Below are 17,576 nucleotides of genomic sequence, written 5' to 3'. Positions count from 1 at the left end.
CACCAGCCTCGTCCATCTCTTATTCCCACTCTTATATTTAATAGGGATCACTTTTCAGTTATATTTAAACAACAAAGAATAATTTTGTGTTAATTAAAGAGCCAACCAATGGTATTAAGTAGAACAAAAAAAATATTATAAGGGATAAAGTATTAAGTAGTTCATCGACAGTCAGGACAAGGGCTGACCAAGTCACTTTCTCATAGTGTCCATTTCACTTCAACAGGTTTCCTTTTTGGTGCTCGGTTAGTTGTCACTGATCAGGGAGAACATATGATATTCGTCCCTCTGGGACTGGCTTCTTTCACTTAGCATGATGTTTTCCAGATACCTCCATTTTGTTGCAAATGACTGGATTTCATTGTTTTTTTTACTGCTATATAGTATTCTATAGAGTACATATCCCATAATTTTTTTATCCAGTCTTCTGTTGATGGGCATTTAGATTGATTCCAGGTCTTAGCTATTGTGAACTGAGCTGCAATAAACATTAAGGTGCAGACAGCTTTTTATTTGCCAATTTAATTTCCTTTGGGTAAATTCCAAGGAGTGGGATGGCTGGGTCATGTGGTGGGGCTATATTCAGGTTTCTGAGGAATCTCCAAACTGACTTCCATAGTGGCTTAACCAGTTTGCATTCCCACCAACAGTGGGTTAGTGTCCCTTTTTCCCCACATCCTCGTCAGCATCTGTTGTTGGTAGATTTCTATATGTGAGGCATTCTAACCGGGGTGAGGTGAAACCTCATTGTGCTTTTGATTTGCATTTCCCTGATTGTTAGTGATCCTGAACATTTTTTTTTCATGTGTCTGTTGGCCCTCTGGATTTCCTCTTTTGAAAAATGTCGATTGAGGTCCTTGGCCCATCTCTTAAGTGGGTTGTTTGTTTTGTTGTTGTGGAGTTTCTTGATCTCTTTGCAGATTCTGGTTATTGATCCTTTATCAGTTGCATAGTTTACAAATATTTTTTCCCATTCTGTCGGTTGCCTCTTCACTTTCCCGACTGTATCTTTTGCAGTACAGAAACTTCTCAATTTGATGCAATCCCAATTGTTAATTTTGGCTTTGACTGCCTGTGCCTCTGGGGTCTTTTCCAAGAAATCTTTGCCAGTACCTATATCTTGCAGGGTTTCCCCAATGTTCTCTAATATTTTGATCATGTCGGGTCGTATATTTAGATCTTTAATCCATGTTGAGTGAATTTTTGTGTAAGGTGTAAGGTAGGGGTCTTGCTTCATGATTCTGCACGTGGAAATCCAATTTTCCCAGCACCATTTATTGAATAGACTGTCCTTACTCCAGGGATTGGTTTTGGATCCTTGACCAAATATAAGTTGGCTGTAGATGTTTGGATTGATTTCTGGAGTTTCTATTCTGTTCCACTGGTCTATCCATCTGTTTCTGTACCAATACCATGCTGCTGTTTTGATTACAACTGCCCTGTAGTATATCCTGAAATCTGGTATTGTGATGCCTTGGCTTTGTTTTTGTGGAACAAGATTGCTTTAGCTATTCGAGGTCTCCTGTGCCTCCATATGAATTTCAGCATCACTTTTTTCCAGATCTGTGAAGAATTTCTTCAGTATTTTGATTGGTATTGCATTGAATCTGTAAATTGCTTTTGGGAGAATGGACATTTTGATGATATTGATTCTTCCAATCCATGAGCATGGAATATTTTTCCATTTTTCTATTTCTTTCTTTAAGATGTTGTGATTCTCATTGTAGAGATCTTTAACGTCCTTGGTTAAGTTTATTCCAAGGTATTTGATTGTTTCTGTAGCTATTGTGAATGGGATTGATCTTAGAAGTTCTTTCTCAGCCATGGCATTGCCTGTGTATACAAAGGCTGTTAATTTTTGTGCATTGATTTTATATCCCTGCTACTTTGCCAAACTCTTCTATGAGTTCCAATGAGACTTCTGGAATTCTTAAAAGAGTTTGGTAAAGTGGCAGGATATAAAAAAAAATTTAAAGATTTATTCATTTACTTGAAAGTCAGAGTTACATGGAGAGAAGGAGAGGCAGAGAGAGAGGTCTTCCAGCCGCTGGCTCACTCTCCAGATGGCCGCAACAGCCAGAATTGCGCCAATCCGAAGCCAGGAGCCAAGAGCTTCTTCTGGGTCTCCCATGCAGGTGCAGGGGCCCAAGCACTTGGGCCATCTTCTACTGCTTTCCCAGGCTATTATCAGAGAGCTGAATCAGAAGTGGAACAGCCAGGACTCGAAGAAGTGCCCATGTGGGATGCCAGCACTGCAGGTGGTGGCTTTACCTGCCAAGACACAGTGCCAGCCCCAGGATATAAAATTAACACACAAAAATCAATGGCCTTTGTATACACAGACAATGCCATGGCTGAGAAAGAACTTCTAAGATAAATGCCATTCACAATAGCTACAAAAATACTAAACACCTTGGAATAAATTTAACCAAGGATGTCAAAGAACTCTATGACAAAAATTAAAGAAAGAATTAGAAGAAACAAAAACAGAAAAATCTTCCACATTCATAGATTAGAAGAATCAATATTATAAAAATATCCAAACTACCTATGGATAGTGTTCATTGGAGACCAGGAAGAACCTCCTGGCTATTGACCTCAGCCTGGGCAACTCCCAGCTGTTACAGCCATTTGGGGAGTGAACCAGTTGGATAAAGACATCACTCTTCTGTGTGTCTGTCTCTCTTTCTCTCTGTAACTCTTACCTTCAAATAAGTAAATAAATTTAAAGTAAAGGCAGGGGGACTCAGCACATAAAAAATTTAAACAACTGACTCATGATCACACACAGTTGATGGCAGAATCAGCATTCAAAGCCAAGTAGAATTCCTGCTTAAACCTAAACTGTTGCCCTCCTTATAGGGCACTACAACAAATATAGTATAGAAAATTAATCATTAGTAGCATTCAAATTATAGAGGTGTGTGTGTACGTGTGTGTGTGTGTTCATTGATGTCATATAATACTTTCATGGTGAGATTGGTGGTAAAAGAAAAATTGTTCTTTAAAGAACTCACTATACTACCAGGTGCTATATAAAATGTTCCACAAATGTTATTTCATTAAATCCAAAAAGAGCCAGGAATAAGATACTACTATCTTCATTTTAGCTGGAGAATCTGAAATGTAGTAAAATTAAATAAGTTGCCCAGTTTCATACAGCTGACTACTAGAAGGGCTGGATACAAAATCAAATTGCCTTGTTCAAAGCTAATGTTCTCTCTACTATATAATAATGCTTACCTACTTAGGCTATTCAGGCACTTAAATCAGAAACTCAACAGTGACTATATAAGCTGTTATGGCTTTACATTCATTACTCTACTATCTGTTGATAACCACTCACAGACTTTAAGTATCTAAAAATATGTTCCCATCCTTTCTGCTAGAATATATGAAAATTCTACTACTGGAACACAATTAAAACTGAAAGCACATGATCTGGAAAAGATAATAAACCTCTCTTTATGTTTAAAGGAATTATTCTTTTTTTTAACTTTTTTTTTTTTTTTTTGACAGGCAGAGTGCACAGTGAGAGAGACAGAGAGAAAGGTCTTCCTTTGCCGTTGGTTCACCCTCCAATGGCTGCCGCGGCCGGCGTGCTGCGGCCAGCGCACCGCGCTGATCCAAAGCCAGGAGCCAGGTGCTTCTCCTGGTCTCCCATGGGGTGCAGGGCCCAAGGACTTGGGCCATCCTCCACTGCACTCCCGGGCCATAGCAGAGAGTGGGCCTGGAAGAGGGGCAACCGGGACAGAATCCGGCGCCCCAACCGGGACTAGAACCCGGTGTGCCAGCGCCACAAGGTGGAGGATTAGCCTATTGAGCCATGGTGCCGGCTGGAATTATTCTATATATATCTAAGATGGTCAAATTATCTACATACAAGGTCCACACTAATAATTTTTGTACTGATCACATAATACTCAATTATCGACCTGTCAAGATCTAATCCTTTTCACCACTCCTCATGATTCTGATATATCAATTATTCTATCCCTCTAAATAACAATCACTTATTCTTCCCTAAGTGTTTCTAAACCAACAAGCATTGAAAATCTCCCCTAAAAATAAATGTCTCTAAACTTACTTTTTCCTCAGGTTGTTAGAGGCTTAATCAAGTCTAACATCAAAGGTTCCTTAAGGAAGGCAAACACTTAAAGATACCATCCTGGCCCTACCTTTACTTGTTAGGCCTTACCCAGACATATTTTTGAGGGGTCTAAATAACAATTTTGTCAAGATTTTAACTCTAAAAATATTCCAAGTGGCGACTTTCAGAATGTGCTCAGAAGGATTACTGGTTCTACCAAACCACAATAGTCTGACTCCATTCCAGTAATATACCTTTCTTCCAATATGAATATAATAAGAATATCCCTTATTAATCACCATCAAAAAGCCAGGCACGCTAGGCACGGATTTACACTCTTACTTCTTTAATATCTACAACCACTCTATGCTTATTCCCACCTCTGCATCTCTGCTTAAACCAAGTATATCATCTGAATGTCATCTCTCCTCTCTAAATTACTATTTTTCTAGATCCAGCTAGATGACCATTTCTATCCTAAAGGCTCCCCTTCCACAAGTCCACATTCTGCTGTACCTTCTAAGGTTTCTTACAACATTTAAAACTGTAGGGGTCAGCACTGTGGCGTAGCAGGTAAAGCTGCTGCCTGCAGTGCTGGCATCCCATATGGGTACTGATTCAAGTCCAGGCTGCTCCTCTTCTGATCCAGCTCTCTGCTATGGCCTGGGAAAGCAGTAGAAGATGGCCCAAGTCCTTGGGCCCCTGCACCCACGTGGGAGACCCAAAAGAACCTCCTGGCTCCTGGATTCAAATCGGTGCAGCTCTGGCTGTTGCAGCCAATTGAGGAGTAAACCAGTGGATAGAAGACCCCTCTCTCTCCCTCTGCCTCTCCTTCTCTGTGTAACTCTAACTTTCAAATAAATAAATAAATCTTAAAAAAAAAACTGTATTCCATTTGGCCTAAAGTTGTGCATGAGTTGTCATTCTTGTTCTATAATCATCATGCATACCTTCTAGAGGCCCAGATCAATTCACATATTTTTCTTTTATCTCCTTCAGTATATATAGCAGAATAAGAAAAATATATAAATTGATAGTGTAGATTAAATCTTAAGAAACCAAATGTACTTTTAAGTGTCCATATATACACATAAAAAATTAAGGCTAACACAAATCATGTTTGTTAAAATAATGTAAGAGCTATTAACGTCTTTGAAAAATGCTTCACTTTGAAGTTGTAATATCAAAATTCTGAGGATGTGGAGGAGGGAAGTATCACTGTGTTCCTAAATCTGTATATACGAAATACATGGAATTTTTATAACTTATAAAATTTAAAATATATATTTAATTTGTATTATTTCAGACTCTAAACCTAGTAGCTTAAGTTCTTCCAATATATTAAATATACGTACTGCTAAACAACATCAGTGACCACACCTAAAAACAATCCTTGTGGTAAGTTTCCATTCTAGAAGAGGCTATGATTAGATATTTGAAATCACAATGACTGGTTTATATTTACAAAGAATTAACCTGTATCTCAAATGATCATCTCATTTATGCCTGCAACATTTCATTAAGCAAATCTCAACAGTCCATTATATTATTTTTACTATTAATGGGTCTGAAATGGCCATAATTAGTTCAATGAGATAGCTTAATCAGTAAGTAACTGTAAACCAATATGTCTTCAAGTGTAGAGAAACTAGTTTTCATTAAACTTTTCACAAATATATCGTACAATCTGAGTCATGAAAAAATAAACTTAAATTTTGGACGTTGACAAGTCACTTAGTATAGGTGGTTCCACATGTGGTAGAAAGAAGCAGATATTCAAATTAACTCTAAAATAAATTGGAAAAAATCAAAACACATCATCAAACAAGAGAGAAAAATTTTCTACTGGCTAAGTTATTACTCAAGCTTCTGAAATTTATAGCCAGGAGCAGAAACGAAATGAAGAAAGGCCAAAACATTTGAAAGGACACTGCATTTGTTACCTAGTAAGAGAGCTAATGACGAGCTTTCTATAGGAAAACTAGATAACAAAGGAAAAAAAAAATAGGTGGTAACATTTGCCCTGAAATGTCATTTATTTTCTCTACCAAAAAAGAAAATGAGCCATCAAAATTCTCATTCATGTATTATGTCATTACATACAGATTTAACAATCTCTCTGTGATGAGAACAAATACATTTTCTTCCTAGATAGTTTATGTGAATTAGTATCATACAGAATTTCTCGACATTTGCTTTTAACTACATTTTGCAAGGACATAAAAGAGGGAACCATACCTGTTTTACTAATGACTTCTTGTAATTCAGCCATAGAACTGATTATTGCAGCAAGAAGGTCAGAACTGGTCAGCCAACTGAGAGCTTGTAAACAACGTAACTGCTCCCTTTGATGTTCTGCAAAAATAGGAAAAAAAATCCATTTATGAAATGCTATAAAAATTATTAAAAAGAATATTTAAAATTCATACCAGTATACAGCCATTTAAGAAAGATCAAACTTCACCTGCAGAACATTGCCCTAGTAGAGAAAACTCTACAAGAAATGTTAGATTTGATTGATCTAAATTATATATAACTGTTGACTGACACCAAAGGAAAAAAGAGAAAGAAATTTCCTCTGGTTTTATTTATATTACTTAATAGCCTCCTTTTTTGAAAGTTGAGGATGAAATACATTGTTTTCTCAGAATTGTGAGATGTTCAAAAAAACTGTTAGAAAATTTGTATTTTGCTCATTTTCATACTATTCTTTACCAGATTTTTGACTGTCATCATTTTATACTGATGCATAGAAAGTGAAACTAAGTTATATCAATAATTAATTTTAAATAAGGTAGTTTTAGACTGACTTAATTGAAACAAATATTATACAAATTCTTCCTTTCACTGCAAAAGGAGTATTCAAATATAATAGTGCTTTAAGTTGAAACTTTACATATTTGCTATTTTATATTTTAATCTGTTTACAACAAAAAATCTAGGCTTAGTTTATATAAAATATATATTTATATACATATGCATGCATTATATACATATGAAATTTTTTTACATGATTTTTGAAATTTTTATGAAATTGTAAAGCATATTCACATTACATTTCACTTAAATAAACTTAGACTTTAAAAACCACAAAATATCTTACTTGGAAATTTATGTTTGTCTTTGGGCTCTCCTGTACACACTAATATGCCAATGCCTTCTTTGAAACTCTCCATCCAGGTAAAAAGAGAGGCACACGACTGGCCCAAGATCTTGAGTCTGTTTGCTGCTAATATTGCAATGGCACCTTTCCGAAAAACACGTATCAATCCTTTGAATGGCTTTTTCTTCATCTTGGCTTCCTCTTGCTTCTTTTCCTCTACAGTTGACAATGCCTGGGCTAGTGTTCTGATTTCCAACTTAAACAATTCAAAAGTATTGGCCTGCTCCTGGAGAAAATCTCTCTGTGTAGATAAGGCACATGAGCGGCTATAGAGTGGATACAGAGCACCAGCCATCAGTGCACAGGCTGCCAGCAAGGATGTCTGTTCTCTTTGAGTCTTTGATAACATGTTTTTGAAGTGTGAATTTTCAAGAACCAACTGTTCATGTGACTTCTCCATACGGTTCAATTTTTCCATATTTTTTTCTGCAATTTCTTGAAATTTCTGTAAGAGAAGTTAAATATTTGATCATGAAATAAAAAGCACTTTAGTACTTTCTCATTATACAAAGAAAACAAACTTTTGCTGACTACTCCTTCCTCTTCAGAAGATCCATGTCCTAAAATATCCAAAAAATTAGACACACAGAGACCAACAGTTGGCCAAACAGCTTAGATTTGAATGTGCACATTGATTTTTAAATCCTCTTACACAGAATGTTTACATAAAGTAGAACTCATAAATTTAAGAGTACTTCATGAATTTCCTGTACACTTGTGCATAAATATACATATCTAGGAAAAGAAAATATGCTTTCTCTGCATAATTTCTCCTCTTCCATTCCTCGCTAACTATCATTTCCTGCTAATAAACAGAAATGACGCTGCCAATGGAGGTTTATCCTGTTTTTAAAGACTTTACTTTTTTGCCCAAGTAAGTAATGGGTTAAATGAACGATACAACAAATAATATTTGACGGTGTGCCAGGCTAACTCACTGCATACCCTCTTAATTCAGTTTCTAGCTTCCCTCCCTAAGAGAGGCTGTACACGGTGCAGCCCCGGTGCTGGAGGAAGTGCTGTGAGCTGCACCTCAACAGTTCTCTGATTACTTTTGCCTAATCAAGCCAATGCTTACAATCCAAAACTTAATTTGAAATAAAGATATTTTAATCATAGAAAACATATTGTAATCATGACAAAATACAGTGGCTCACTATGAAATTGTACATCTAATCATTAAAGAATTGTCATGGTAAAGAGTAAATTCTAGGGGCCAGCACTGTGGCATAGTGGGTAAAGCTGCCGCTTGCAGATGTTGCAGTGCTGGCATCCCATATGGGTGCCAGTTCGAGTCCTGGCTGCTCCATTTCCAGTCCAGCTCTCTGCTGTGGCCTGGAGAGCAGTGGAAGACGGCCCAAGTCCTTGGGCCCCTGCACCCATGTGGGAGACTCAGAAGAAGTTCCTGGCTCCTGGCTTCGGACTGGCACAGCTCTGGCTGTTGCAGCCAGTTGGGAAGTGAACCAGTGGATGGAACACCTCTCTCTCTCTCTCTGCCTCTCTGCCTCTCCTTTCTTTGTGTAACTCTTACTTTTATATAAATAAATCTATCTTTAAAAAGAAAAAAAAAAAGAGTAAATGCTAGAAGATAACAGATCTCAATTTCCTTTACTATTCCTTTTTTTTTTTTTTTTTTTTTTTTTTTGACAGGCAGAGTGGACAGTGAGAGAGAGAGACAGAGAGAAAGGTTTCCTTTGCCGTTGGTTCACCCTCCAATGGCTGCCGCGGCCGGCGTGCTGCGGCCAGCGCACCGCGCTGATCCAAAGCCAGGAGCCAGGCACTTATCCTGGTCTCCCATGGGGTGCAGGGCCCAAGCACTTGGGCCATCCTCCACTGCACTCCCTGGCCACAGCAGAGAGCTGGCCTGGAAGAGGGGCAACCAGGACAGAATCCGGCGCCCCGACCGGGACTAGAACCCAGTGTGCCGGCGCCGCAAGGCGGAGGATTAGCCTAGTGAGCTGCGGCGCCAGCCTCCTTTACTATTCTTTTAACATTCAATAAACATTATTAATTACTCACTAAATTCTATGTGCTAGGAAAACAGACAAGTAGACCAATTTTCATGGTATAATGCCATAATAAAAATAGGCCATATAGCTAGAGGAGTACCAAAGGGTTCTTAAACAAAATGACAGTGACAGGCTTTTGGAGATGTATGACAATTACAGGACAAGTTAAAGTGATACTATGTCATAAAAGAACAACAACAAAAGCCTACGCCACTGACAGGGTGCTTAGCCAATAGCTACCCTTTAAAAATTTAATATAACTCTCATACAAAATGGTGATTTAACAACTTCAACTGGATTTTTAAAATGATTTATTTATTTGAGAGACAGAGAGCACTTTTTTCCACTGGTCCATCTCCAAGCCCACAACAGTCAAGATGGGGCCAAGCCAAAGTCAGGAGCCAAGAATTCAACCAAGGTTTCCCACATGGGTGGTAGGAATGCAACTACTTCCACTGCTGCCCCTCAGGGTCTCCATGAGCAGGAAGCTAGAGTCAGGAGCTAGAGCCAGGCATCAAACACAGGCTCTCCAAAATGAGTCACAGTGTCCCAAATCAGCAACTTCAACCGCTAGGCCAAACGCCCACCCATTCACTCACTCATTTTTATGAGTATTTGCCAAGTGAGTTGCCATGACTTAGCCATGAACTTATTTCTTTCTAAGAGTAGACCAAGACTCTCCCTTATATGTGGGAGCTAATTTTTTTAAAAAATCAAAAAACAAAAACAAAAAAAAGGAAAGAACTACCTGTATGTCAGTTTTGCTGTAAATACAGTGTTCTGTCAAACTTTTAAATCTTTATCAAACTGTGAAGAAGTATATACTACTATAGCTTTAGCTATCTGTGATTATTTTAAAATTTAATGTGTGTGTATATATATATATATGAAGAGATGTCCAATTTACTCATATACATATATTGAACATCTGTTCATTTGATTATTGTGTATAGCCTTGCATGTATTCCTGCTTAACTATGGTCTTTTTATTTGTTGAACTCTATTTAGTGGGGCATTAAGTTTTGACCATGATATAAATTAAAAATACATTATCTTATAAATAAATAAAATATTAAGTTAAAAAACACTCCATCTGAACACAGAATGATGATTACTAGATGCTTGTAGGGATGGAAAAGATAAAAGGAGTTCAGATAAAAAAAAATGGGAAGCTGGGTGTGGTTCATTAATGGTGACAAATGCACTGATATGAGATGCTCGTTGGGAAACTGGTTGAGGGATAAATGGGATCTTGTATTTACCACTTTACAATATTTGTTTTGTAAATTAAAAATTAATAATAAAAAACCCTCAAAAAAGAAAAGAATTATATATTACTATAGTTTTAATGATTTTGTTTATTTGAAAATTTACATTGACTGAAGCTGAACATCTTTTCATTTAATTATTATTTATAGAATTTGCCTATTTTCCTACTCAACTATGATTTTTTTTTAAAGATTTATTTTATTTATTTGGAAAAATTACAGAGAAAGGTAGAGCAAGAAAGAGAAACAAGTCGTCCATTCCGCTGGTTCACTCCCCAAATGACTACAATGGCCGGAGCTGAGTTGATCCAAAGCCAGGAGCCAGGAGCTTGTCCTGGTCTCCCACACAGGTGCAGGAGCCCAAGGACTTGGGCCATCTTCTACTGCTTTCTCAGACCATAGCAGAGAGCTGGATTGGAAGAGGAGCAGCCGGGACTCGAATCGGCGCCCATATAGGATGCTGGTGGTGTTGCACGCTGGGGCATTAACCCGCTGCGCCACAGTGCCAGCCCCTCAACTATGATCCTTTTGCTTTTTATTTGTTGAAGTCTTTATTTAGTGGAGCATTAAGCCTTGACTATATAATGTAAATGAAGAATATTATCTCAAAATAACACATAAAATATTAAGTTGAAAAATATATAAATCAAGAAACTTAAACTCAAATAAGGGATCATTCAGAGACAGAAGAATACTATACTCTTTATCTATACAATAAAGTAAATTGCTGTCATCACTATGAGAAAATCCTTTTGTGGAGATTAAGGAAATATTTTTCTTTATATTATCAATGGAGGCTTCATATGTATAAAATTTAATGTTGACCTTTGAGCGAGGTTTGTGCTGAGTGTATGTCTGTGACCCAAGAGTTACCACAGAATAAAAAAAAATCAAAAGGCATTTCTAAAATTTACATTGGCAGGAAGACCTCAAAGGAGCTCCAACTCGACCATGCTACAATATTTGGTGTCAAAGGCTACCATGGACAATGTTAACAAGCAGTGGTTAGAAGATTTCAAACCCGTGAAAAAGGGCCACTGTGGAAAAGAAGTCCTGGGCCAAAACCAATCCCGACGTTGGAAATGAGGTTTCCCAAAAGCAGACCATTAGAAGGAGGCACTCAGAGGCACAGATCTGAAGACCAAAGAGTAAGGGAAATACACAAGGAGCTACTCTCTGAAGGATTCAACTTCTTCTTCTTCTTCTTCTTTTTTTTTTTTTTTTTTTTTTTTTTTTTTTGACAAGCAGAGTTAGACAGTGAGAGAAGAGACAGAGAGAAAGGTCTTCCTTTTCCGTTGGTTCACCGCCCCCTCAAAATGGCCACTATGGCTGGCGTGCTGCGCCGATCCAAAGCCAGGAGTCAGGTGCTTCCTCCTGGTCTCCCATGTGGGTGCAGGGCCCAAGCACTTGGGCCATCTTCCACTGAACTCCCGGGCCACAGCAGAGAGCTGGACTGGAAGAAGAGCAACCAGGACAGAATCCTGCGCCCCAGCTGGGACTAGAACCCAGGGTGCCAGCGCCGCAGGCGGAGGATTAGCCAAGTGAGCTGCGGCGCAGGCCAGGATTCAACTTCTTGAATGCTTTCCCTTGAACAGGGGGAAAACTAAATTTTAATTTTTAATAATTTTAAATGTTTCTATACTAAGATTTAATTCCCTTTACTTACTCCAACTCTTCTCCCAAGTCTGAACCAGCCATACTTGTGGAGAAACTGTGAGAAATGAAGGAATTAGCAAATGAAGACATTGTGCCTTGTCCCCCACCATATCTGCACTACCAGTCAAGTTTGACAGCAGTGTTCCCTCAATGGGCCTGTGTTCGAGGGCTCCACACAAATCCCCCTAGAAGGCAAGAAGGGTGCCACCAGGAGCAGATGAAAGGAACAAGGAACTCTGAGAAGTATTAACCGCATGGACTGTTTGGGCGCAGATGTGACACAAAAAACTCAAAGAAGGTAAGCTTTAAAAAAGGGAAAACTGATACTCAGTTCATAGCTAGATAAGCAGAAAGACAAGCACATGGAAAAGTCAGAGACAGAAAAGAGGATAAAGTGTTCTAAGGAAGTGCAAATAAGTGCCTGAAGAAAAGGGGGGAAAGATTAGGGCTGGCACTGTGGCATAGCGGGTAAAACTACTACCTGCAGTGCCAGCATCCCATATAGGCCCAGTTCAAGTCCTGGCTGCTCCTCTTCCAATCCAGCGATCTGCTGTGGCCTGAGAAAGCAGCAGAAGATGCCCAAGTCCTTGGAAGAAGTCTGTGGCTCCTGGCTTCAGATCGATGCAGCTCCAGCCACTGCGGCCAATTGGGGAGTGAACCAGTGGATGGAAGACCTCGCTCACTCTCTCTTTCTCTCTGCCTCTCTTCCTCTCTATGTAACTGACTTTCAAATAAATAAAATAAATCTTAAAAAAAAAAAAAAGGTGGGCGATGGAAATTGAGAAACACATAGATAAAGGATTGACAGCCTTCTGTGCTAAGCTGAGGAATTTAATTTCATCCAGAAAGCTACAAAACGCCACATAAAATCCTGGAGCAGGTCTCGTTCTTTGTCAATGGTGTGAGAACCAAATATGTTAACAAGGACAACCAGGAATAGTGTTAGAATTCCAGGGTGGTTGGTGGGGCAGGCAGAGAGAATAGAGAAAGCAAATGGAAACCATAAAGGCTAATTCTGTATTCTCTCCAAAATCAATTCCATCTATTCAATTGGAGAAACATTATACAGAGAAATATATAAAACTATAAGAAAAGACAAAAGAGGTAGACTACCAATAGCTGGGTAGGTGACGTGAAAGTGAACCTCACTATCTCAGGAAGAAATGCATTTTACACAAATTACTTTCCTTGGGCTAGAGCTGTGGCATAGCAGGTAGAGCAGGCACCTGAGATGCCACCATCCCATATGGGCACTGGGTCGAGTCCCAGCTGCTCCACTTCCAGTCCACCTGGAAAAAGCAGCGAAAGCTGGCCCAAGTCTCTGGGCCCCTGCACCCACATGAGAGACCTGGAAGAAGCTCCTTGCTCCTGGTTTCAGATTGGCCCATTGTGGCCATTTGGGGAGTGAACCAGTAGATGGAACATATCTCTCTTTCTCTCTGTAACTCTACCATTCGAATAAATAAAATAAACCTCTTTTTAGAAAATTACTTTTATTGAACAAAAATACTGTGAAAGCATGTTATTTGCAAATGATATTATAAATATTTGAAAATGGTATTCAATGTCATTGATCAAAAACAGATTGTTGAAGGAGAGCTAAAAGTAAAATAGGCCAACTGCAGGAAAGATTTTGTCCATTTTATCATGTGAAAGATCTCACACTCCACCATATACAGCTGACCCATTTCCAACCAACAATAAGGTTGGCACAGTTTTACAAGTAATCAAATTGAGGTTTAGAGAGATTAAAGAATTTGACCAAGGTCCTTCAACTAGGTTTATCTAATCCTAATTCTAACTTTTTTGTCTTTCTTGAACCAGGGTTTTTCTCTCAAGTCACTACATGCCCATATGCCTTCTCTTGGAAAACCCTCACCTTCTGCCACTATCCTCAACAGCTCTTTTCCTGTGCAGACATTATGCTCACCACTAACACTATTCAAATTCTAACTATTTTCACAGCCCATTTTAGGTTTTACCATTCTCATTCATACTAACCTAGACCTTCTCTGAACTTAATTAAAGGCCATTCAGGCATTTAATTTCTCACTGTTACTTACCTATTTTATGTGTGGCTATCTTTTCTCCCTCAAATACAGTGGACTGCTAGATCCTAGAGGGGAAACATTACTTACTCTAAGGTCTGTCACAGTTCTCTGTATCCTGGAGGTATTTAACAAATATTGAATGAATTAAATAACTTAATAAAATTATCACTGAAGTTTAGAGAGTATATTCTCCTTTAAAGGCACTGAAAAAATACCCAATGGATGGAAAAAAGCTTTACAATGCAAAGGAAACAGAATAAAATATAATAAAAAACGGACAATTTCCAAATATAATTTGGAAGTTATCATGTTAGATTTCAACTTTAAATTAATTCTGACTTTCCACAGGGACTTTCAGGGGTAATGTATTATTTACTGGGAATTATTCTTGAAGAACAAAGTCTGTCTGATGGTGAAGCTACAAACAGCTCTAGAGCAAATTTGCCTTAAAAAATGCAATGTTCTCCAACCAAGGAGATTAAAGGCCAAGATTTTTAAAGCAAACATAAGGAATACCTCTTTCATAGGGAAAAAAAAAAGCATTCCTAGGATTAAAATAATTTGTTTCTTAGTGTGTTTAATCTCAAAAAATAATATTCTCAAATTCCCTCTACAAAACATTTTTTCTTGAGAGAAAAAAAACTAAAAATATAGGATGCATGACTTTCACACCAATTTCCTTGCCTAACAAAAACACTACATAATTTTCCTAGTTTTCCTTTACTCACTGATAAACTCAAAGTGCATCCAAAATGGAGAAAAAGGGCAACTTCTTTCCTTAGTGAATAAATACCTACTTTTTGAAACACAGGAGCTTTGAGGGACACTTTGTTGGCTAACAGCACCCCATGAATTTTGAGACTCAGGACCAGAAACCTGACATTTCCCTAGAGAATAAAATCATGTTTCATCACTGTTGCTTGCAACTTCTTGTTCTTTATGTTGGCAAAAAGACAAAGGACAAATTGAACATTCAATGACAGACATCAAGAGACCTGATTTTAAAAAAAAATTTACCTATTTATTTGAAAGGCAGAGTTATACAGAGAGAGGTGTAGAGAGACACAAAGAAAGACAGAGAGAGAGATCTTCCATCTACTGGTTCACTCCTCAAATGGCCAAAACAAGGGACTTGATTTGAAATTATTTCTTTTCACAAGTTACATATGTTGTCATTTTCTGCAAATAGTAATGTATGAAAATATAACAACTAGGGATTCGTGTTGTGGCCTAGCAAGTTAAGCCACCAACTGCAATGCCTACATTCCAAATAAGCACCAGTTCTTATACCAGCTACTCCACTTCCGGTCCAGCTCCCTGCTAATGGAAGTGGGAAAGCAGTGGAGAATGGCCCAAGTGCTTTGGGCCCCTGCATCCACTTGGGAAACTGAAGAAGCTCCTGTCTTCAAACCCTGGCACCAGAGCTCAGATGCGGTCCAGTCTCCTTTGTAATACCTTCTCAAATTTCACTGCAACCTCTTCTAAATTGGTAGCATTCTTTGGGCAATTAACTATGTACAGCCTTGTGGTAAACCTTGTATGGGCTCCATATGGACTCTGGTTCTAGTCCCGGCTGCTGCTCTTCCAATCCAACTCTCTGCTGTGGCCTAGGAAAGCAGTGGAGGATGGCCCAAGTGCTTGGCCCCTGCTCCCACATGGGAGATCCAGAGAACCCTGGCTCCTGGCTTCAAACCAGTGCAACTCTAGCCATTGCGACCATCTGGAAAGTGAACCAACCGAAAGATCTTTCTCTCTGTCTCTCCCTCTCACTGTCTGTAACACTACCTCTCATATAAATAAATAAAATATTTAAAAAAAAGAAAGAAAAAAAGTAAAAAGAAGTAGGAGTGGTTGGCTTTGTGGCATGATGGGTAAAGCTGTCATAGGCAATGCCAACATCCCCTACGGATGCTAGTTCAAGTCCCGGCTGCTCCATTTCCAATCCAGCTCCCTGCTAATGGCCTGAGGAAAGCAGCTGAATATGGCCCAAGGGTTTTTGGTCCCTGTTACCCACATGAGAGACCCAGATGAAGCTTCTAGTTCCTGGGTCCTGGTTTCAGCCTGGCCCAGCCCTGGCTGAAGTGGTTATCTGGAAAGTGTATCAGCATATGGAAGGTATGTGGGTAGGTATGTGTTTCTCTCTCTCTCTTTTCCTCCCCCCCACCCTGTAACTCTGTCTTTCAAATAAGTAAATATAAATAAATATATATATAATATATATTATAAATATAAATAAATAAATCTTTAAAATATATTTACTTATTTGAAAGACAGAGAAACAGAGAGAGAGAGTTCTTCCACCCACTGCCTGCTAGTTCACTCCCCAAATGGCCACAACGGTCGGAGCTGCACCGATCTGAAGCCAGGAGCCAGGAGCTTCCTCTGGGTCTCTCACGATGGTGCAGGGGCCCAAGGACCTAGGCCACTGCTTTCCCAGACCATAACAGAGAGCTGGATCAGAAGTGGAGCAGCCAGGACTAGAACTGGCACCCATATGAGATGCCAGCACTGTAAGTGGCAGCCTTACCCACTACTCCACAGCACTGGTCCCTATAAATAAATATTTTTTAAAAAGAAATATGAAACTGAAAGGTCATTAGATCTATTTTCAAATATTGCTTTCCTAATACAAAAACCGCAATATTGCTAAAAGAAAGAGTGCTATCATATAATGCAAAAAGAACCAAGAGAAGGGTGATGGTGACACATTAAGAGCAGTCTATAATATTCATTTTGTAATTTCTATATGCCATACAGTATGCTAAATATTTTACATTGGTTATCTCATTCTAATCCTGTCCCTAGAACTCTCTTGTTGCATAAATAAAAGGTATTAGTTGTCTGAATCTTCATTTTCCTTTGTAACATAGAATTGATGCTTCAAAGACCTATTTCTTATGGCTGTGGGGGGACTAAAGGAAGAGGAGGCATGCCAACTTATGCAATGAAAAAAATCTATCAAGCATTATGCAAACTCAATTGATAGACTATCATTAACAAAAACTATTTCTAAAGTAATTATCTGAATTATCAGAAGATTCTTCTGAAATTTCATCAGAGATACCCACTCACAGGCCATAAAAGCATGGTGTGCACACAGTTTTATCTAACTCTCCATGAAGTATTTTAGGCTGTTCTATATAGATTCTAGGAACCATCACTTCCAATAATATCAACAAGCTCCACTTTATCTCTGAACACTGTTGATTCAATTAGAAAGAAACCAGCTCAACATATATAATAACACTTTTATAATTAACCCAGATTTCTTGGCAAATGTATTCTCAATACAATCATAAAAGAGGAATAAAATACAATATAGCATGATATAACTGAATT

General features: G+C 38.5%; 1 protein-coding gene across 7 annotated transcripts in view; it reads right to left on the bottom strand.

The window, feature by feature from the left end:
- The window catches only part of CCDC171 (coiled-coil domain containing 171), a 394,098-nt gene that overhangs the window by 213,558 nt on the left and 162,964 nt on the right, over window positions 1-17,576 (bottom strand). For all 7 annotated transcript variants that reach the window (XM_089317363.1, XM_089317367.1, XM_070052470.2 and 4 more), the window contains 2 exons: window positions 7,194-7,698; window positions 6,329-6,445 (listed from right to left, as the gene is read on the bottom strand). In XM_089317363.1, the coding sequence (XP_089173489.1) occupies window positions 6,329-6,445; window positions 7,194-7,698 (622 nt within the window). The remainder of the gene's footprint in view (window positions 1-6,328; window positions 6,446-7,193; window positions 7,699-17,576) is intronic.

The sequence above is a fragment of the Oryctolagus cuniculus genome, chromosome 1 (genome assembly GCF_051225735.1).
Source record: "Oryctolagus cuniculus isolate XC-2025 breed Fujian yellow rabbit chromosome 1, ASM5122573v1, whole genome shotgun sequence".
NCBI classification, from domain to species: domain Eukaryota; kingdom Metazoa; phylum Chordata; class Mammalia; order Lagomorpha; family Leporidae; genus Oryctolagus; species Oryctolagus cuniculus.
This window is presented reverse-complemented; position numbering and strand designations above follow the sequence as displayed.